The sequence below is a fragment of the Bubalus kerabau genome, chromosome 13 (genome assembly GCF_029407905.1).
Source record: "Bubalus kerabau isolate K-KA32 ecotype Philippines breed swamp buffalo chromosome 13, PCC_UOA_SB_1v2, whole genome shotgun sequence".
Lineage (NCBI taxonomy): Eukaryota > Metazoa > Chordata > Mammalia > Artiodactyla > Bovidae > Bubalus > Bubalus kerabau.
Genome location: NC_073636.1, coordinates 59,160,736 through 59,183,047, shown reverse-complemented (window position 1 = coordinate 59,183,047; position 22,312 = coordinate 59,160,736). Strand labels below are relative to the sequence as shown.

The following is a 22,312-nucleotide window of genomic DNA, read 5'->3' as shown; positions in this document are numbered from 1 at the left end:
CCAGGGGAATCTTTCCAACTCAGGGATTGAACCCGCGTTTCCTGTGTCTCCTGCATTGCAGGCAGAATCTCGACCACTAGTGCCACTTGGGAAGCCCATGTTTATAGTTACCCAATTAATGCACTCGCCCTGCAGGGAAAGCTGAAGAAGCAGGTAAAGCAGAAAGAAACCAAGCACCTGGAGTTTCAGCCAAGGAGAGCCTTTCTTCACGTACACACATACACCGACTTTCTTCCGTCTCTTTCCCACGCATCCAGATACTTTTTATCCAAAAAGTGCATCACCCCCGACATGGAGCTCTGGGACCTGCCGGGATTGTCCCCACACACAAGATGCTGGGTCTCCTTCCATGTCACTGAAGGTTCTTTCACAACATAATCTGAGCAGCTGCACATGCCCTCTGGGTGTGGCCAGGGGGTGATTCAGGCTGGCTGAGCACTGTAGGTTGGATTTCTTAGAGCAAAGTGAGTTTTCCAGAGTTTCTCATCCCTTGAGGAAGATTGAAACTTCAAAGCCCTCGGCTCTGTGATAAGAAGGGAGTTTTGACAAATCCACATTTGGACACACACTCATGGCTCTGGGGACCAGGCCCACCCAGCCTCCTAGCATCAGCTATGAGTCACCCCACGACCTGCCCCAGGCTCTGCCTATAGTTGGAGGATCCTGACCCACCATGGGGGCCAGTCAGAATGAGATTTGATCTTGCTTTCCTGGGCCTCAGTTTCCTTATCTGTGAAGTGGGCAAAATCTCTTTGTGCATTTCTTAGGGCTGGTGTGAGGGCTGAACAGGTGACGTCTGTGTGGAGGGACAGCTCAGCATTCAAACGCAGAGTCACAGGCTATGGGATGAGGCCTGGCCTGCTCTCGTCCTCTGCAGACGGGGTCGGGATACCTCCTAGGAGGGGCCTGAGCAGCAGATGGCATTAAGTCACAGCAGCTTAGGCTTGCCGTTTGCGGTCACTGTGGCCAAGGCTGTGTGGGAAGCTGTGAGCACAGGATCACAGCAGCCACGTCCACAGATGTCCGTGGAATGCTCACTGCACACTGGACGCTGCCACGGAGCATGTGTTAACCTCTGCTTTGCAGATGGGGAACCCGAAGCTCAGAAAGACGGCACAGCGTTTCCAGGGCCAAGCCTCTGCTAAGAATATGAGCCCTGATGGTCCCAGGCCTGGCTGCCTCTGGGTAGGCAGGAGGAGGTGATGTTGCCCAGAAGCGTGCGCGTGTGTGTGTGTGCGCGCGCGTGTGCCGGTGGGAGGGGGCTTCCCTGTCGGGAGAGGCACCTCTTCTGTCCTGGGCACTGAGCTGTGTGTGCACTGCGGAGTTGAGGTGCTGAGGCCTGAGGTGGCAGACCACTCAGGGTGAGTCACAGCCCAGAGGGTGAAGCTTCTGCTTGCTGGGCCTGATGGGGATTGCTAGGAGCGGTGCAGCTTCTGACCATCCTATCCACCCTGATGTCGGAGTAAAACCAGGGGCTATACCAGGATCCGGAGGAGGATGGAGGGCTGGGGGGCAACATGGAAAGGTGCGGCCTCTGAGATGTGGGTCTCTTAGGGGGCCATATGGGAGGGCCACACTTATGAGCAGCACTGACGCAGGGGCCCTGGTTCCTAAGAACCAGACACTGATTTCATCCTGCAAACCATCTTGTGAAGGAAGAGCCATGATTACCCCCTTTCACACATATGGAATCTGAGGCACAGACAGACTAGACATCTGCCCAAAATCACACAGCAGGAAAGGGAGTGGCTGAACTCAGAAATGGGGTGCCCCTGAGCTTGTTCCCTTCAGCCCTATAGTGTTGCAGAGACATGGGGGCATTCACCTGCGTGGTGGGCCTGCCTGAGGACAGGTGGCTGGCTGCACTCAGGTGGGGGAAGGTGGGAGCCACCCCCACCTCCCAGACCAAGGCATTGCCCAAGCATGTGGGCCTTCCATGTACAGAGGTTTTCTTTTACACCCCAAGGGGCTGTTTTCACACACTTTGTCCCCTGGATTGGATGCTGGCTGTGTGACCATGGGCAAGTAGCTTAACCTCTCTGTGACTCAGTATTCCCACCGTGTGAAATGGGATGAGAATCCCTTTCTTCACAGGCTGGATGGAAGGATGAAGTGAGTTAGTACACGTAGGAGTTCCAAAAATGTCAGGACTCAGGGCTGTGACGCTGTGGACCAGGTCCCTGGGATTCCTGCAGAAGTTGGGCTGGGATCTTCCAGGGGGTGGGGGTCGGTCCCCAAGCTTATAGGGGTATTCCTCTTGAGGAAAGAGAATCAGCTTTTGCGGGCACTGGGTTGTTGATTTTGGAGTGCTGGCAGCTGGGGGAAGGGAGGGCAGTGCAGGGACTTAATCTGGGGTCTGTGGACAAGTTTAGGTTGTGAGGCAGAGCCCCAGATGTAAGTCTGGCCACTTAAATGGGAGGGAATGGTCCCAGCCCACCCCACCCCAGACTGGGACCCTGGAAGTTCACAAGCCCAGCCTGGTGGGGGCTGCAGCCGGCCACTGGCCAAGTTGCCTGCCGCCAGCAGGTGGCGCTCAAACCAAAGCAGTGAAAGGCTGAACCCGAATCCTCCACAGCCCAGGCTGAGGGCCACCTGGGACCTGGGACCCTGAACCTGGCTGGGATGTGGCTTGGGGTTCTTCTCCCTCTAGATGCTCTCCTGCACCAGCCAGAAGGTGGTGCTGGGTGAGGGATTTCTGCGGTCCTAACAGCTGTGGTCTGTTGGTGTCCTGGGTATGTCCAACTGGAGCCAGACAGGGATAGCTCAGCCCCCAAGGGGCTCCTTGGGATCACAGAGGAGCTTTAAAGAACATACCCCAGCCCAGGCCTCTTTCCCAGAGACTGTCATCAGTCGCTTTGGGGTGGACTGGAACTCAGCATTTGTTAGATGCTCTGAGAGCTGAGAATCACTGTGCAGGATACCCTTTCATCCTCGCAGGGTGTGGAGGTGATAAAGGACCTTGAGGGGACCTGGATAAAGGACCATTATCCTGGATGGGCAGACAGTAATCACAAGGGTTCTTAGAAGAGGCGGAAAGAGGAGGGAAGGGAGAGAATCGAAGATGTGATGCTGCTCAATTTGGGGATAGAGGGAAGGGCTGTGAGCCAGGAGAGCAGGTGCCCCTGGAAGCTGGGAAAAGCAAGAGAATGGTTCTCTGCCAAATCTCTGGAGGAACCGGCTTTGCTCACGCCATGACTTTCACCCAGTCTGCCTCCAGGACCAGATGCTGAGTTTGTGTTGTTTTAAACCCCTCACATGCGGCACTTTGTTACAGCAGCAACAGGAACCCGCTCCCCCTGCCCTGAGACAACCAAGGGTCCAGGTGGGTACCCACCCCCGTGCCAACCACGACACATACTGCTATTTCGTTTCAAAACTAAAACTAGAGCTACTTTTTGACCCCACGATCCCACTCCTGGGCATATATTTGGAGAAAAACAAGATCCGAAAGGATACATGCGTCCTAACATTCATTGCAGCACTGTTTCCAGTAGCCAAGACCTGATGCCACGTTAATGTCCACTGACACGGGAATGGATACAGATGTGGTGCACAGGTACAACGGAATGTTACTTAGCCATGTATGCAATGGAACATTACTCAGCAAAATAATGCCATTTGCAGTAACATGGATGGACCTACGGTGTGTGATAGTGAGTGAAATAAGAAAAACAGAATAAGACAAATATATAACATCGCTTATACTTGCGATCTAAAAGAAGGGAACAAATGAACTTATCCACAAAACAGAAACAGAGTTACAAATGTAGAAAACAAGCTAATGGTTACCAGGGAGTAAAGAGGGTGGGGAAGAAATGAATTGGGAGGCTGAGATTTACAAATACATGTCACTATACATAAAATACATAACTAAAAAGGACCTACTGTATAGCACAGAGGAACTCTAATCAATATATTGTAATGGCCTATATGGGAAAATAATCTAAAGAAGAGTGGATATTTGTTTATGTATAACTGATTCACTTTGCTGTACAGCAAGCTGACACAACGTTGTAAATCGACTATTCTCTAATAAAATGTTTTTAAAAAGAAGGAAAATAGAATCGTGTTTGTGAGCAGGTCATGGTGATTTTGGAAAATTACTTTTAACTCTAGTAGGAAATTCTTCCTTCCCCATCCCAACCCTCACCCTATCCCACTCCAGAGGCTTCAAGTTCTGTGTGCACAAGAATCATTGGGGCAATGGATGAGCTAGTGAGAGCAAAGGCTGGGGATAGATGGACTTAATCATTCTTTGTATTAACGGTAGCTAGTTAATTTCATTCCTGAAGAGACCAGCTTTGACCTTCACCTCCAGCCCCAATTAACTGCTAACAATGCTTTGTCAGCGTGTTTACACCAAATTAATCACACAGAGAGGTGAAATCTCGCAGGAAAATTGAGTGCTCTGGCCTGGGCTGCAGGTGGGAGCTGAAGTTGAGCTCTGAGATGATTTTGATCACCTGCCGATACAGGCCTGGTTAACCACAGACGCCGGGCAAACTTTGAGGCAAGCACTTGGTTTTCAGCTCACTGCAGAGGGAAGACAATGCCAGAAGCAAGGAGCCAAACCTGATTTCATGCCCCTGACATCCTGGTGGCATGTTTGCAAACTGGTTATGCCAGCCAGGAATGATTTTGGAGCCCTAGATCACAGGGGTGGTCGAGATAACTTTGTCCCCTTGTAGACAGAGCCATTCCAGTCCACCAGACAAAAGCCTGCCTTCCTTGTAATGAAGCCAACTTCCTTGTTCTCCCTGAATATTTGTGCAGGTGGAGTGGTGCTTGTTCAGAGCTCAGCATCAAGTTCAGATTCCTCTCCAGCCGATCTTCCAGTTGTATATTCTTTGCACTGGGTTTTTCAGCAACACCTACACTGCTGTGCTGCTCTGAGTAAGTTGTCTTAAGTAAGTTGAAGAAGTTCTGAGCATTGTGTCTTTGCTCAGGCTGAGCCCTTGCCTAGAACATCATTCCCTTCCCAACCCCCTCCTTCTGCCAGGTGCTGAAGAATGAGTTCCAGAGCTATCTCCTTCAAAGCCTCCTGGCCCTGCAGATGGTGTCTGGGACCCTGTTCTGCCCCCCGTTATTCCACGTGGTCATTCCTGTTCAGGACTCACTGCCCAGGCCCGGACTGCCGCTCCTGCTGACTGTGAACTGCTCCCCAAGGGCAGGGACTGAGTCTTCCTGTCTCTGCAGCCTGAGGGCTTGGTACTCAGGAGGTGGTCAGTGTGGTGAGAGGCAGGGGCCTGTCTAGCATCTACTGGAGGATCAAGAGTGAAAAGACAGGGCCTCTGTGCCTAGTGAGTTCACCGGCTGGTGCTGGGGGAGATGCAGCTGGCTTCTGAGGTTTTCATCTGTCTTGTTGTTCAGCCGCTCAGTCGTGTCTGACTCTTTGCAACCCTGTGGACTGCAGCATGTCAGGTTTCCCTGTCCTTCACTCTCTCCCGGAATTTACCCAAACTCATGCCCATTGAGATGATGATGGGAGTTTACCCTTTTCTGGTAACGTTAGGGAATGACCCATCCCTAGCCTTCAAGGAGAAGGTGGGAAGGTTCTAGAAAGGTCAGTTGGTAAAACCATTAGGGGGCCACGATGGGCATTGAGGAAGTCAAGTCTTACATGGAGAGCAAAGAGTGGGTGGCCCTGATGTATGGTGGACCCAGGAAGGCGCCCCCTGGCAGGCTGCTCCTGGCCGCCAGAGGCCCTGTCTGTTGAGTCCTGTCCCCAAGGCCACAGAAGTGGAGCCCAGAACCAAGGTCACCTCCGAAGCTGACTGAGCCCTTTTGTAACTTTGCGAAAAGCCCCCGACCATCATTAACAAGTTTCCTGACTCCCAGCTAGGCAAAGATGCCAACTCCAGTAAATACCCTATAACATCCCAAGAAATCACCTGGTGAAAACCATCCAGCAGGAATGTCCTTTGTCTTGAGGCTATAAAAATTGGTTCAGTTCAGTTCAGTCGCTCAAGTCATGTCCGACTCTTTGCGACCCCATGAATCACAGCACGCCAGGCCTCTCTGTCCATCACCAACTCCCGGAGTTCACTCAGACTCACGTCCATCGAGTCAGTGATGCCATCCAGCCATCTCCTCCTCTGTTGTCCCCTTCTCCTCCTGCCTCTAACCCCTCCCAGCATCAGAGTCTTTTCCAATGAGTCAACTCTTCGCATGAGGTGGCCAAAGTACTGGAATTTCAGCTTCAGCATCATTCTTTCCAAAGAAATCCCAGGGCTCATCTCCTTCAGAATGGACTGGTTGGATCTCCTTACAGTCCAAGGGACTCTGAAGAGTCTTCTCCAACACCACAGTTCAAAAGCATCAATTCTTCAGCGCTCAGCTTTCTTCACAGTCCAACTCTCACATCCATACATGACTACTGGAAAAACCATAGCCTTGACTAGACGGACCTTTGTTGGCAAAGTAATGTCTCTGCTTTTCAATATGCTATCTAGGTTGGTCATAACTTTCCTTCCGAGGAGTAAGCATCTTTTAATTTCATGGCTGCAGTCACCATCTGCAGTGATTTTGGAGCCCAGAAAAATAAGTCTGAGACTGTTTCCACTGTTTCCCCATCTATTTCCCATGAAGTGATGGGACCAGTTGCCATGAACTTTGTTTTCTGAATGTTGAGTTTTAAGCCAACTTTTTCACTCTCCACTTTCACTTTCATCAAGAGGCTTTTTAGTTCCTCTTCATTTTCTGCCATAAGGGTGGTGTCATCTGCATATCTGAGGTTATTGATATTTCGCCCGGCAATCTTGATTCCAGCTTGTGCTTCTTCCAGCCCAGCGTTTCTCATGATGTACTCTGCATAGAAGTTAAATAAGCATGGTGACAATATACAGCCTTGACGTACTCTTTTTCCTATTTGGAACCAGTCTGTTGTTCCATGTCCAGTTCTAACTGTTGCTTCCTGACCTGCATATGGGTTTCTCAAGAGGCAGGTCAGGTGGTCTGGTATTCCCATCTCTTTCAGAATTTTCCACAGTTGATTGTGATCCACACAGTCAAAGGCTTTGGCATAGTCAATAAAGCAGAAAAAGATGTTTTTCTGGAACTCTCTTGCTTTTTCCATGATCCAGCGGATATTGGCAGTTTGGTCTCTGCTTCCTCTGCCTTTTCTAAAACCAGCTTGAACATCTGGAAGTTCATGGTTCACGTATTGCTGAAGCCTGGCTTGGAGAATTTTGAGCATTACTTTACTAGCGTGTGAGATGAGTGCAATTGTGCAGTAGTTTGAGCATTCTTTGGCATTGCCTTTCTTTGAGATTGGAATGAAAACTGACCTTTTCCAGTCCTGTGGCCACTGCTGAGTTTTCCAAATTTGCTGGCATATTGAGTGCAGCACTTTCACAGCATCATCTTCCAGGATTTGGAATAGCTCCACTGGAATTCCATCACCTCCACTAGCTTTGTTCATAGTGATGCTTTCTAAGGCCCACTTGACTTCACATTCCAGGATGTCTGGCTCTAGGTCAGTGATCACACCATCATGATTATCTGGGTCGTGAAGATCTTTTTTGTGTAGTTCTTCTGTGTATTCTTGCCATCTCTTCTTAATATCTTCTGCTTCTGTTAGGTCCATACCATTTCTGTCCTTTATCGAGCCCATCTTTGCATGAAATGTTCCCTTGGTATCTCTAATTTTCTTGAAGAGATCTCTAGTCTTTCCCATTCTGTTGTTTTCCTCTATTTCTTTGCATTGATCGCTGAGGAAGGCTTTCTTATCTCTCCTTGGTATTCTTTGGAACTCTGCATTCAGATGCATATATCTTTCCTTTTCTCCTTTGCTTTTCGCGTCTCTTCTTTTCACAGCTATTTGTAAGGCCTCCCCAGACAGCCATTTTGCTTTCTTGCGTTTCTTTTCCATGGTCATGGTCTTGATCCCTGTCTCCTGTACAGTGTCACAAACCTCATTCCATAGTTCATCAGGCACTCTATCTATCAGATCTAGTCCCTTAAATCTATTTCTCACTTCCATAGTACAATCATAAGGGATTTGATTTAGGTCTTACCTGAATGGTCTAGTGGTTTTCCCTACTTTCTTCAATTTAAGTCTGAATTTGGCAATAAGGAGTTCATGATCTGAGCCACAGTCAGCTCCTGGTCTTGTTTTTGTTGACTGTATAGAGCTTCTCCATCTTTGGCTGCAAAGAATATAATCAATCTGATTTCAGTGTTGACCATTTGGTGAGGTCCATGTGTAGAGTCTTCTCTTGTGTTGTTGGAAGAGGGTGTTTGCTATGACCAGTGCATTTTCTTGGCAAAACTCTATTAGCCTTTGCCCTGCTTCATTCCGTATTCCAAGGCCAAATTTGCCTGTTACTCCAGGTGTTTCTTGACTTCCTACTTTTGCATTCCAGTCCCCTCTAATGAAAAGGTCATCTTTTTTGGGTGTTAGTTCTAAAAGGTCTTGTAGGTCTTCATAGAAGCATTCAACTTCAGCTTCTTCAGTGTTACTGGTCGGGGCATAGACTTGGATTACTGTGATATTGAATGGTTTACCCTGGAAACGAACAGAGATCATTCTTTTGTTTTTGAGATTGCATCCGAGTACTGCATTTCGCACTCTTTTGTTGACCATGATGGCCACTCCATTTCTTCTGAGGGATTCCTGCCCGCAGTAGTAGATATAATGGTCATCTGAGTTAAATTCACCCATTCCAGTCCATTTTAGTTCGCTGATTACTAGAATGTCAACGTTCACTCTTGCCATCTCTTGTTTGACCACTTCCAATTTGCCTTGATTCATGGACCTGACATCCCAGGTTCCTATGCAATATTGCTCTTTACAGCATTGGACCTTGCTTCTTAAAAATCGGTTATTAACCCGCAAAACCTGTCATCTCTCCCTGGCCTGTCGGGAGTTGTTGGTCCACTGCACTTGCAGCGGTCACTTTATCTCTGCTCTTTGTTCTCAATGGAGAATGCAATGGCAACCCACTCCAGTAGTCTTGCCTGGCAAGTCCCATGGCAAATCCCTCCTACAGGAGGAGCCTGGTAGGCTGCAGTTCATGGGGTCGCTAGGAGTCGGACACGACCGAGTGACTTCACTTTCACTTTTCACGTTCATGCACTGGAGAAGGAAATGGCAACCCACTCCAGTGTTCTTGCCTGGAAAATCCCAGAGACGGCGGAGCCTGGTGGGCTGCCATCTCTGGAGTCGCACAGAATTGGACATGACTGAAGCGACTTAGCAGCAGCAGCAGCAGAATGCAGGAGACCCCAGTTCAATTCCTGGGTTCTGAAAGATCCGCTGGAGAAAGGATACGCTACCCACTGCAATATTCTTCCTTTGTGGCTCAGCTGGTAAAGAATCTGCCTGCAATGTGGGAGAGCTGGATTCGATCCCTGGATTGGCAAGATCCCCTGGAAAAGGGAATGACTACCCTTCTCAGGAGCCAAAGGAGACCCCACAGGGTGGGAAGCCAGCACCATCCAGGCAAGTCCTTTTTTTTTTTCCCCACTGCTGCCACACGACTTTATTTGTGAAACCCCGGGCACAGCCCAGATACACATAGAGCACACGGGAAAAGCACAGTGTGTCACGGGGCGCCTCCAGCCCAGCCCAGCCCAGCCCACCCCCACCCCAGGTCCTCAGGCATGATCGGGCCCTGTCCCTGCCCAGCCCACCCCCACCCCAGGTCCTCAGGCATGATCGGGCCCTGTCCCTGCCCAGCCCACCCCCACCCCAGGTCCTCAGGCATGATCGGGCCCTGTCCCTGCCCAGCCCACCCCCACCCCAGGTCCTCAGGCATGATCGGGCCCTGTCCCTGCCCAGCCCACCCCCACCCCAGGTCCTCAGGCATGATCGGGCCCTGTCCCTGCCCAGCCCACCCCCACCCCAGGTCCTCAGGCATGATAGGCCCTGTCCCTGACCTCCTCGGCTGGAGATCCAGCTTGGGCCCACCCAGATGCCCCCTCCAGCATGGCTCGCAGACATCTCAGCAGCCAGAGGAGGCCCCACGGGGTGCGGAGCCAGCACCGTCCAGGCCAAGTCTAGTTTCCAGACCCCAGTGTCTGCCCCCTAGCTTCTCTTCCTGTCCACATGCTGTGGGTGCCAGTCTTGCCCTCTGCGCCCCCTCCCCCCACCCCATGGCCCCAACCAGAGCAGTCTCTGCCCATCAGGTTGAGGGGTCACACAGCGGGGATGGATGTTAGGGGCAGGGGTGGCCGGAGGAACTGAGTCTGGTGACAGGAAGCAGAGCAGCCATCGAGCGAGCAGCCCCAGACAGGGCAGGACAAACCTGGCCACAGCTCAGGGAGCGGGCAGCACCCGGACAGCAACTGCCCAGGCCTGTCGGGACTTGACGGCCCACTGTGATCGCAGTGCCCACGTTATTTCTGGTCTTTGTTCTTAATAAACTCACTCCTTTCTGCAGTACTCTGGGTCTGGAAACTCTATTCCAAGCCACACTCAGACTGCCTCGACACAGCCCTCGCACCACGCCGGGTCCAGCCCAAATGCTGACCCACAGTGGTCGTGTGTCCGGAGGCGAGAAGGTAAAAAATGACATTTATGGCAGCAGAGAGCTCACCCGCCCCCAGGCTCTTTCTGTGTGCGTCTGCCTCCAGGCTGTTTGCTCTGAGTTCCACCCCCGCCCCCGCCCCGGGACACCGGCTCTTCGGGTCCTTCACTCAGCAGGTGTCTTCTGTCCTTTCGGAGCCACGCCTCTCAAGGGTCATCGCTGTCAGCTTTTCTGAGATGAGCGTCTCAGCGCTGACGGGGTCGGCCTGACTGCCAACAGGAGGGACCTCGCTTCTGGATGGTGCATCTCGGTGGGGAGGCTCTGGGGAAGAGAGGGGACACCAGGAACACGTCAGCCGCCTCCCCACGAACAACTGAACAACCGAGGTGACTTGGTTCATGGTTGCTGAAGCCGCTGCCTGGGGTGCGGGCTTCACGGGTGGATGACCTCATGTCCCCATGTCCGAAGCCCCATTCTTTCTCCTCCAGACCACTGCTCCCACTTCTTCTGCCCCCTTTGATTTCAGATTATCTTTGGTCAGACTTTTAAATTGTGCCCCACATCATGTTGCCCCCTGCTCCAACCCCCCAGGCCACCCCAGCTTACTTCAGATAAGACCCAGACCTTTCTCTTGGGCTTCCCAGCAGGGAGAGACCCAGCCTTGCCTATTGGATCACAGCCCTCTGCTCTCTGGGCTCATGTGTGTGGTTCTGGACCTTGTTCCCATCTCAGGGCCTTTGCACTTGCTGTTCCCTCTGCCTGCAGTGCTCTTCCCACATCTATGCTTGTCTGGTTCCTCCCTTCCTGCAGGCCTGGGCACAGATGCCACCTCATCCTGAGCTTCTCTGTGGGCCTGGCTAAGGCACGTCTACTAGGTCACACTCTGCCTCCCGTTTTATAGTTCTTTTTGGTGCTGGTCTCAAAAGGCTAGTCTCTACTCGCTACTGGACTCTTATCTCATGAGTGGGGTGTATTTGTCTCTTTGTGCTCTTAGCTGTATCTCCAGGGATGGGGAGGGTTTGCGTGCAGGAGTGGGGCCAAAGTGGGTGAATGAATGAATGAATGAATGACTTCTTCCTAATAAATGAAGATGTGGGAGAAGCGTAAGGTGGCTACAGTGTTATTTGTGGGGAAGAATTAGTGAGCTGGGTGACTACGAATAGAGGAGGGATCGTGTTCCAGAAGGTTCCAAGGCAGCCCAGCCTCATGGCATGTGGCTTGGGTGGCCACACAGGCCTTCAGATGGGCCTGTGTTCGGCTTACCACTCTCGTGTCTTTGTCTTGAAATTCTTCCTAAGTTTTGAACAAGGAGCCTTGCTTTTTCTTGCCGCACCGGGCTGCACAAACATGTCACTGGTCTGGTCCAGGTGCCGCAGCAGTGAGTGGAGTGCATCCAGTCCTCCCCACAGCCCAGGGGCCATGGGCTCCTCTAACCCTCAACTTATAGATGGGGAAGCAAAGGCTCCCAGCTGAGTGATGGGTTAGGTGGACTCCACTTCTGTCATGATTCTCCTGCCTCCCAGACTCCAGGAAACAGGAGATTCATGACTGTTGAGTGAGTAAGAGAAAGAGCATGCGGGTCCCGCCCTGCCCCAGGCTCACCTGCGTCCCCTCCTGTTTCCCCAGGCCTTTTGACTCCCTTGACATCAGCTGCCCCTGGGTGGACCATCATCCTGTTGCTGTTGCCGACGGTGGTGTCCTCGAGGAAGCAGGAGCGAATGTGGACTCTCTGGGAGGTGACCCCTTCAGACTGAGGTCCTGGTTCAGGGATTTGAATTTCGATGGAAGCTTCTGGGCTGGTGCCCAAGACAGAGGCTGCAGGTCGGTCATAGAAAGGGATTCGGGGAGGGGTTGTGAGCAGCTGGACAGCAGGCCTGACCTCCGACCTGGCTCCCAGGTGCTGCACAGCTGACCATCCTCCTGGAGCCTCCCTGCAGTGGTCTGTGCCATGCTCTGTCATGGGCAGACATGTGGCCTCACGTGGTGCCTCTGTATGTTCCTTTCATGTGCCTGGGCTGCCAGTTCTCTTGGCCCCTGGGTCTGCCAGCTTGAGTTCCCCTCCTCCTGCTGCCCATCCCCACTGACCTGGTCCTCTGTGCCTCCCTGGGCACTCAACTACTGCCCCCGCGGACCCTTGTCCCTGTCTCTCTGCTGCCTGCCTTCTGGCAACTCTGGAACACCATCACCATCTTCAGTTAGAATCTTCACGTGACCCCCAGCCCAGTCCCCAGCCCCTGCCATCTTGCTCCTGCCTCCCCTGCCAAACTTCAGAAGAGAGCTGGCCACGCTCTGTCTCACCTCCTTCCACTGCCCTCGCTCCTTCTGGCCCCTCAGGTCACTGCAGACCCCTTGTTGCCAGACCCCGTGACCCTCCCTTGATCTCACAGCCTCTTCTCTTCTGGAAACTTGTGCCCTGGCATCCCTGGGGCTCCTCCTCTCCCAGGCCTCTCTGCTGCATCTCCCCCAGCCTGTCTCTGGATGCCCAGTGTCAGCGAGGACTTCGCCTCAGCCCTCTGGTCAACAGCACCTAGGTGGCTCCTTAGATGCCTTTCCAACCCAGCCATCTCCTTTGTCTCCACTTCATCTGGCCCAGGAAATGATCCCTGCCCATTGCAGAGATGAAGCCATTGAGGTTTCCTAGGTGGGTAGCAGGAATGGGAACCCTAGTGTTAACTCTGCCAGACCCCCTTGCTCTACTCTGTGGACAGCCTCCTGGTGGGATGGAAAGAATTTCCCATCAAGCCTCTCCCCACAAGGACTGGCTCAAGTCCCATGTATCGAGGAGGCCAGATGGGGTGTGGTGAGGGCAGGATGGCAGCCCACTGTCCCATTACCTGGGGGGCTGTCACAGGCACCGCGGGCAGAGCCCTTGGCTGGGTTGCTGTGAAGTCTCATCTCATTGCCATGGCCCATCTGAACTCGCCTGAGCACAGACTTCTCCATCCGGATGTCCTGGGGCCCCCAGGATCCAGCCAGGGAATCCAGAGTTGAGGGATCAGCAGAAGCCATTGGAGGGAGGTAGCAGGGAGCCGTGGAGCCTGGTAGAGGACATGGAAACATGACCCTTAACCCCCACCCTCTGGTACTGCTCTTCCCACCCCCTCCCCACCATGCACACAGATAAATCCAGACAGAGGAGACAGGACTCTGAATTCTTTCTGGACACCAGCAGACTGGGAGTGACTACTTTAGGCTCTGAATTGAAGAGCAGGTGGATCAGCAGAACAGTTAGCGTGGGTTTCCAGGGTTTTATAACTGGGATGCCTGGGGTGTCAATGGGGCATTGAAAACCCAAATACTGAGCTTGCCCTCTGTTCCTAGCCATTCTCACCCCTCTGGGTCTATTGGGGAAAAGTCTCCTTGGGGTGACCTTTGTGGTTTTCAAGGAAATGCTGTAAAAGTTTACTTTAAAATGAATTTGAGTAGAATAAAAGGTAAACCATTTAGCAACACCGAATTAACAGTCAGCCAAGGACTCAGCCAAAATTACGGAAGGTGGAGCTCAGAGGACTGAAGGTGGGGAAAGGCTGATTTAGAGTCTAGAACAAAGTTCCTCATTTCACAGTTAAGGAAACTGTGGCCCAGAGCGGGGAAGGGCTTTCTCGAGGTCAAAGGGGTGTCCCAAATTTGGGGTCAATGCTTTCACTCATGTCCCATAGCTGGACTGAGAGGTGGCCCTGTCCCCTCTCCCCACAGTGCCTGGTACGGAGTAGGTACTCACTTGCTTACTGTTATTTCATCAAAGCCAGGATGTACCCAGTAAGAGGGATCCCAGTTTGTGAAATGCTAACATGAGGGAAGAAACAGTGTCTTGGAACAAACACAATGTTACAATGATGCCTTGTGCCATCTTAGTGAGAGAGAAGGAATGAAGTTGTTTCTTGTGGAAAATGTGGCAAAAGATGGCAGAGTAAAGGGAATGCAGGAAGGGTTTGATCCAGGCACAAGGAGAGACAGCCTGATTCTTGGGGAAGCCAGAAAGGACCTTGGAAATCTGATAGCTGCCCTTTCTCCCTGGAGACATGCACCCCCTGCTCCTCACCCCACCCAGATGGACAGGACCCCTCTCCCAGGCATCTCAGAGGACTCACCGTTTTCTGCAGAGCCCATTTGTCTCACTAGGAGATTCCCGTGTCCAATCTGGATATCTTCACAGTTCTGGATGGAAATGTGGCTGTTTGGTCCCTTCTGACAGATCATGTTGATTGGATTTTGCTGGTAAATAACTGGGGTGGACTGATTTCTAGAACCTTCTGCAAAATAATATTCCACTCAATCCTTTTGTGCCTCTCAAGGGGTCGGAAGTTCCAAATACTAGTCCACAGCACCAGAATCTCCTGGGTGGGCGGGGTGGGGGGGGCTGGTTAAAACACGAATTCCTGGGGGCCCACCCTGGGGTTCTGAGTCAGTGGGCCCAGGTGGGTCCCAGGAGCCAGAGTGTTTACCAAACGCTGCAGGTAAACTTGTACTTTGTCCCACAGGCCACCCTACCCATGTGTCCTCTGCCACCACGGGAGGGCAGCTGGTGCCTGCTTGCACTCTCTGCCCCCTCCCACTGCGAGGAAACCACGGCTCTAACCTCCGCTTTCCTATAGGGACCTTTCCTCTCGGGACCTTTCCTCTCTCCCTTTAGGGAGCTGTCCACGGGCTGCTTCTAACCATGGGAAAAGCTCTGTTTGGTTCACAAGGCATTTTTAAGAATTTGGAGAAGTCACCACTGTTTAACATCTAGCCTTTAAGATGCTGAGGCCCTCCTTGGGTGCCATAAGCAGGGGTGTTAGCTCCACATGGGCTCCACACAAAGGGCCACATTCCCACCTTCGTGGGCCCTTGGCTCTTGTGTCTTTGTGAGCCCTCAACTCCATAAAAAGTATTTAAAATTGCATTTAATGACTGTGTTGGGATAAAGGCAAATATAAATCAGCTGGAATTATTAGCTATTCATTCTTACTATGATATCCATTTTTTTCTTCCAATTTAAAGAGAAATTGGACCATTTGGTGACCCCCTAAAAGTACTGGAGTCTCTAGGCCTTGGGCCTGCTGTTTGTAATGCCTAAGTCAGTTCTGGGACTCCACCTGTGGGTATGTAAGCCCAGCCTAGCCGACTCCTTCAACAACTTTAAAACTCCAAGTTGGGCAAAATGCTTACAGAAAACTGTTAGCAAACTCAAACTGAGACCTGTGTCCCAGGGTTGATACAGTCAGGGGTGGACCCCACCTCCAGGAAGCCCTCCTTGGTTACTCCCACCAGCATTCCCCTCCCTCCTGGAATCCCCTGCCAGGGACAGGTCAGCAAGACTCCAGCTTCTGACAAGGTGGGGCAGCCAGAGTACTTAGCAGGAGCCCGGCAAGGACCAGGGCTTGTGTGTTACAATTTCTCTTCACAGCTCTGCCCTCTACCCTGTCCAGAGTAAGGGCCTACCTGATCGATAAATTGTCCAAGAGTTTGATTTCTGGTCAAAGTCCAGGAGGTGCTTGTCCCTCATTGCATACAAGTCTGGGTTGACTTCCTTTGCTGTCTTCATCCCCAGGGCCTTGGAGATCATCAGGGCTTTATGGGGCCCATGGGCTTCCAGAAACTGGTAGATCTCTTCCTCTGGGAGGTGGGAGGCCAGTGGTTAAAGAGGACCCTGGAGGCTGGATCTACTCCCCTGCTTACCAGCCCCTCTGTCCATTTTCCTCATCTGTGAAATGGACACAATAATATTACTGCACCACAGAGGTCGTTCTGGGGGTTGGGAATTCTCTTCAGGGGTTCTGAACAGTGCCTGCCCATGCTAAGTGCACAGCAAATGCTAACCATTTATCAGACAAATGATTTCTCAGTCACTTAGCCTCTCCCCAAGAGACAGAGCCTTGCCTCTGAACACTGTGTGCAGTGGGGGGACCTTTCAGTGGGTGGGGTGGTTGTCGCTGGACACGTGTAGCTTCCTGAATGACCGTGAGAGTCTGGGGGCAGAGGGAACTGGCGCTGAATGAAACCAGGATGCTTACCCTGTTTACTGAGCTGGGGGCCCGGCTTCTTTGGAATTGCAACTGCGTCTTGCTGGGGCCTCTCCGCTGGAGAAAGAAAGACGGTCAAGGGGTGAAGGAACGGGAGAGGGGACGTGGATTCTGCCAGACAAAGGTGGGCTGCTCTGTAGAGGACCCAGCACACGGATCTCCAAACTCAGATTCTAGAGTTAAAGGAACTTAGCTTCAAATCCTGCCCCATGCCCTTCTGGGCTTCCCTGGTGGCTCAGACTGTAAATATGGGAGACCTGGTTTCAATCCCTAGGTTGGGAAGATCCCCTCGAGAAGGGAACAGCTACCCACTCCAGTATTCTTGCCTGGAGAATTCCATGGACAGAGGAGCCTGATGGGCTACAGTCCATGGTGTCGCAAAGAGTTGGACATGACTGAGCGACTAACACTTTCACTTTGAGCCCCACCTCCCCCAACCCTGGTCCTGCAACAGCTTTTTGTAAGTACTTGACACATGTCAGCTGTTTAGGTCCATGGGCCGCAGAACCAGAGAAGTGGATCTCATGCGATGCTAAGACTTCAGTTATTATCGTGTCGTTGGTAGTGTCATAAACATCATTATTAAAGTTTGGCTGAGCACCTACTATGTGCTGGCATGGGCTTAGCCCTTTGCATCAAATCCTCTCGACTCCATTGGCCAGAGAAAGAAATCAGGATGCAGTGAGAACATGGCATGCACCCTCAAGGGCAGAGCCCGTACTTGAACCCAGGTCCAAATCTGGGCTTGGCCGCTACCAGGACCGCTCATGCTGGGTCCCGCACCCCCACCTCCCCCGCCGCCGGTGACAGGTTACCCCGCTCTGTGGGAACCACTTCTTTGGTCCCGCCGTAGCCCAAGCACCACGTCGCAGGGCCTGCGAGCATGACTCCTTTTGACTCCTGCTTCATCTTGTGGAGGAGCTGGTTGAGCTTCTTCTTGGGCACTTGCAATTTCTTTAACAGTTGGGCAGTCTTCACAGGGGAGCCAGCATCCCTCAATACCTCCAGAATCTTCTGCTCAAGGTCTGGGAGAGCAAGATAGGGGCAGAGACAGAACTGAGGTCCCCACGACCCAGTCTGGGCCGTCAGGAGCCCTCACAGAGGGATCCAGGGCAGACGGAGGAACAGAGGTCAAAGTAGACATCCATCAGTGTCTCTGTTCAGGGAGGGGTGCGTGGGCTGCTCAGAAATGACCTGGGCCGGACAGTCTGGTGGCCAGAGGAGCTGCCAGGCCTTCCGAGTGTCCCCCGCCTGTGTGAGCACTGGAGGACGTTTGGGAACAGTCAGCTCTCAGGTGTCCTCAGAGCAGAGGAGAGTGGAGGCCGCCGGATGCAGGAGGGTAAGGGCGGAGCAGAGGAGCGGGGGGAGTGAGGCCTGTCCCTGGTGCTCTCCATCCCCCATCCACCCCGCCCTGTGGAATCTGCTCCTTGGGCTCACCATCCACAGGGGCGATGTCACTGTTCATCCCCATTAGAAACCCAGCAGGCGTTCAGAAACAGAGCTTTCACCGTGCTGCCCAACCATGGAGTCCTGGTGGTACCGCTCCAGACTCTCTCAACCCCTTCTTCTCCTTTTCTCCGCCTCCACTCCCCACTCCTTGTCAGCATCCCCTCGATGACAGCAGTTCCACCCACTCCAGGTTCCCTCCAGTCCACCCTCCTCTTGGCTGGCAGAACGGGTTCTGCCAGCCTCATCTTTACCCACCCTCAACTGCCCTTCAAGTGCCAACCTGTTTGAATTCCTTTCAGCCATACTCACCCCTGGGCCTTTGCACATGCTGTTCCCTTTGCCAGGCGTGCTCTTCCCCCCCTCTCCACCTGTCCACTGTGAGTTCTTACTCAGACTGCAATGCTGGAAGGCTGTCCTGAGTGCCCTGAGCAGGTGGGACGCTGGTCCTGTGCGGGTCCCCTGCAGAGTGTCCCCAGGGATCTGCTGCTGTGATTGCCAGGTTCACTGTAGTGGTTCTGTGTCTAGCCATGGGCCAGGCATGCAGTAGGGTCTCAGGAACTATTAGCAGCATTTGAGCGGAGGAGGGACTGGATGAAAGAGTGAGTGTCCACTACTGGGTAGGTGTGTGCTCAGATGGCCTGGGCAGGGGATGGGCGCTCCTCTAAGGCCTCTGTTTCTGCCTCCCCTCTGCCAGAGTTAATGGTCCTAAGCAGGATGCCTCGAGGCTCAAAGAGGAACTTTCCAAATGGCCCCAATCCTCCCAGGCAGGCTCCCATAAACCCAAGCCAGCTGCCCTGCGGGGACTGAGAGAACTGGTGGACGCTGAGTCAGCAGTGCATGGAGCTGGGAGAGAAAGTGTCTGCCCCTGAGAACACCGTGGGAATGCAAAGCAGGGCCTTTCTTGGGAAGGCCAAGTTACCCTTCCAGGGCAGCAGCCCAACCCTTTGACCTCTGGGTTCTTGCTGGATTCTGAGTGGGCAGCACTAGGGGATGACCTGTTTACCAGCTCTGCACTGGGCAGTGTGGCTTGCTCTTGTGGATGGAATGTTTGCATCTTTCTGGGGGCAGGTGATGGGCATTACAACCCCTGGGGTCACCCAGCCTGAACTTCACTCACTAAACACTACCCCCGAGACTGTCATACCCGTCCAACCCACTGATGCTTTGCCTAGCCTTGAAAAGAGTTTTGATTCCTGAAAAACCTGCTCCTGGGTGCGCCTCTCTCTCTTCCTCCTCCTGCAGTCCCCTGACCCCAAAGAGAAAATGGGGTCCATGCAGTGAAGGCTGGGCTTGCCTCCCCCACTGAGTCTTCTGGCTGCTGAACCAGAAATTGCAAAATGGGATGAGGGATCAGTTAAAAGGAAAACCTGCTGGGGAACAAGTTAAATTCAGTTACCCAGTGCCCCTGACATGTCTGTCTCCTTGGGAAAATATAACAGGAACCTGGGAACCAACCAGCCTGGGATCCTGGGCCACTCCCAGTTAACCCCCCTCCCTGACACAACATATTTTCCTGGGTTTGAGCCAAAACTCTGCCACCTACCAGCTGTGTGACCTCTCTGGGTCTCCATTTCCCCTTCTTTGAAATGGTGAGATTCATGACTACTTCAGAGCGTGGTGAGGTTCAGATAGTTATTGATCACAGAACAAAGACAGACGAAAAGCGCCTCAGCCCCCAGCCCACATGCTTTCAGTGGGGACCCTAGAAAACAGCTCTGTTCAGTGCCAGTTAAGTTTTGTGTGTGCTGTTCAATAAAAGAACAGTAGCAGGAGGAAAGCCACATATAAGCACTTGCCAGTCTTAGCAAAGCAACTTCTCTCCTTCTTCAAAATGAAAGTGAAGACGGGTGTTCAGGCCCCAAGCTCAACCGTGGTCCCCTGAGTTATTTCACCTGTGCCGCCTGTGATCTCAGGAGTGAGGTGGGAACCTCAGCGGGCTTCCCCTGAGGGTTCCTGCAAAACGCACACGGAGCGTGTTGCAAGATGCCTGGTGTAGAGCAAGGCTCTGAACCCAATGCAATGCTCTCTCCCTCTCTTTCTTACGGTTGTGCCTTTAGATATTAGCCTATCGTGGTTGTCATCTGAACCAAGAAAAGGAACCAGAAGAAAATTTAAGTCCCACCCGGGCACTCCCATGGGTCCTTAGAGGGAAAAAAGTACCTGTGTCTCCTGGGCCAGCAGGGACCTCGGCCATTCTGGCAGCAGCTGCCTGGGAGATTTGGAGTCAGCAGCAGGCTCTGACCCTGGGGCCTGCAGAAGGTGGGTCCGGTCAAGGCTGGGTGTACTCTTGTGGGCCAGGCTGGTGCTTCTGGCAGCTGTGAAGACACTCCAGCTTCATCCGGACGGCTGTCAGCTGTCAGCTGTTCACACCCGGAAATGGGGCCCTAGGCAGCCAACCTGATCAGTCTCTGGAGAAAATGAAAATGAAACTTCTGTGTGTGGTTTTTCAGAGAAACAAAATCGAAAGCTGAATTGAGCAAGACACAGTTATGCTTTCTACTAGATATTGGTAGGGAGCTGCTGAGATGGAGGAGACCAGAGCTGCTTCTGGGGCTGGGGGGTTTCCCACCGCTGTCCACCTTGACTCCCCCAGCCACAGGCCAAGATACCTGGGTGGGTGGGTGGCTGAGCACCTGTGATCATCAAAACCACATAAGTGTGTGCATATCAAACCGACGACAGTGTTGATGTACAGCAGAGACCACAACTTTGAAAAGCAATTATCCTCTAGTTAAAAAAAAAGGAGGACTCTCTTTAATGAGTACCTACTATGTACTTTCCAAGCTCATGTGCCCCTGACTCATCTACAGGTTAGGGTCTAGTTAGGGTCTCTTTTCTCAGGAAACTGAGGCTTGGGTCAATGAGGCCACTTGTCCAAGGTCACAGAGATGCTCAGGTTCTAACTCAGCCCCACCATTTACTGGCTGTGGGACCTTGGGCAGGTTATTCTACCTATTTATGTCTTAGTTTTCTCATCTATGAAATGGGCCAATAAAAGGAGTGACCTCAAGATGTGGTGGCGAGGACTAAAAGGGTTAATTCAGGCACCTCTACAGCCATGGACACAGCTGGGCACCCACTGACCTGGTTCTGGAAAAAAGACCCATCGCTTCTGAAACTTCTTACAGGGGCCACTGACCTCCCCAAACAGTTCAGGGACACTGCTCAGTCCAGGTGATGGAAGGGGAAACTGAGGCCAACAGAGGTGAAGGGCTTTGTGCGAGGCAGACCAGAGGGTCAAGGGCTCAGGGTCTCAGTTGAGGCCAAGGAGTGGGTGCCAGTCCCAGGCTCCCAGGAGGACACCATCCCCAGCATTTCTGCAAAGGGAGGCACTTGGGAACAAGTACAGCCATGGAAAGGGCCCCGAAGGCTTATCTCAAAGTTGTCTTTGTGTTCCCGAGTCCAGGTTCTCCTGGCTAACTGCACAGCAGGCCAATGAATCAGAGACAAGGTGTGGAGGCAAGAAGTACAACTTTATTTGGAGAGCCAGCTGACCTAAAAGATGGCATACAATTGTCTTAACCATCTTATGGGGTCTGGATGCTAGGTTCTTTCACAGATCAGAGGTGGAGGGAGATGAGGAAACAAAGTAAAAAGGCCATTAATCTTGCAAACATCTCCTAGAATGGCAAGCCTCAGGAAGGGGATGTGTTCATTTCTTCCTTCCTGCCATCTACAGGTGGACAGGGTTCTGAACAAAGGCACTCTAGTTTAATAGTCAGGCAGAGGGGACAGGATTCTGAGGCAGGCCATTATGCGTGAGTATAACAACAAAAGCAACAGAGAGCAAAGTGGAAACAGTTCCAACGTGGAGCCAGAAGTGGTTTATCCCTGCAACATTTGCAGAGCAAGCAAGAAAAATCCCGATGCCCTGTCCACTCTCAGATCAATTAAGTCCCCATCTTGGGAGGCAGGGCTGGAAGTCCCAGAGGACTTCACTTGAACCAGAGGTGAAGTGTTGGACAACTCAATAAAAATAGGAAGCTGCAATGATGTTTTTGCTCCTTTTTAATGTCAGGAGGAGAAGGGGACGACAGAGGATGAGATGGCTGGATGGCATCACCAACTCAATGGACGTGAGTCTGAGTGAACTCTGGGAGTTGGTGATGGACAGGGAGGCCTGGTGTGCTGCAATTCATGGGGTCGCAGAGAGTCGGACACGACTGAACGACTGAACTGAACTGAACGGAACTGAATGTAAAACAGAAGAAACGTGTGCCTCTATGTGCGTTAACAACGTTCATTTTAAATGAGGATTAATTGGGTGTTTTGGGAGAGATTGTCAGGTGTCTTCTGAACTCAGGCTCAGGCTGAGTCACTGTGGGCGGCTGGGAGGCGCCACGCCGGGACTGGCCACTAGGTGGCGCCCGCTCACTGAGTCCCGGCTCC

At 52.3% G+C, this 22,312-nt stretch overlaps 1 protein-coding gene and 1 long non-coding RNA gene across 3 annotated transcripts; one reads left to right on the top strand and one right to left on the bottom strand.

Annotated features, from left to right (window-relative positions):
* The first annotated feature begins 1,834 nt into the window (after positions 1 to 1,834).
* LOC129625023 (uncharacterized) lies at positions 1,835 to 5,637 on the top strand. The gene is made up of 3 exons (XR_008701224.1): positions 1,835 to 3,322; positions 4,774 to 4,893; positions 5,000 to 5,637. It is a non-coding gene; the product is annotated as an uncharacterized LOC129625023 (long non-coding RNA).
* A 4,502-nt stretch (positions 5,638 to 10,139) lies between these two features.
* On the bottom strand, positions 10,140 to 20,312 carry ZBP1 (Z-DNA binding protein 1). 2 transcript variants are annotated; one of them, XM_055543188.1, is made up of 8 exons: positions 20,084 to 20,312; positions 17,290 to 17,499; positions 16,466 to 16,531; positions 15,894 to 16,067; positions 14,561 to 14,722; positions 13,304 to 13,507; positions 12,072 to 12,284; positions 10,140 to 10,790 (listed from the first exon to the last, which is right to left on the bottom strand). In XM_055543188.1, the coding sequence occupies exons 1-8, from the start codon at positions 20,115 to 20,117 to the stop codon at positions 10,639 to 10,641; spliced, it is 1,215 nt and encodes a 404-aa protein (XP_055399163.1). In that variant the 5' UTR covers positions 20,118 to 20,312; the 3' UTR covers positions 10,140 to 10,638. The 2 variants fall into 2 exon arrangements, with proteins under 2 accessions (XP_055399163.1, XP_055399164.1); XM_055543189.1 differs by having other exon boundaries at positions 14,561 to 14,719.
* Between the last annotated feature and the right edge of the window lie 2,000 nt (positions 20,313 to 22,312).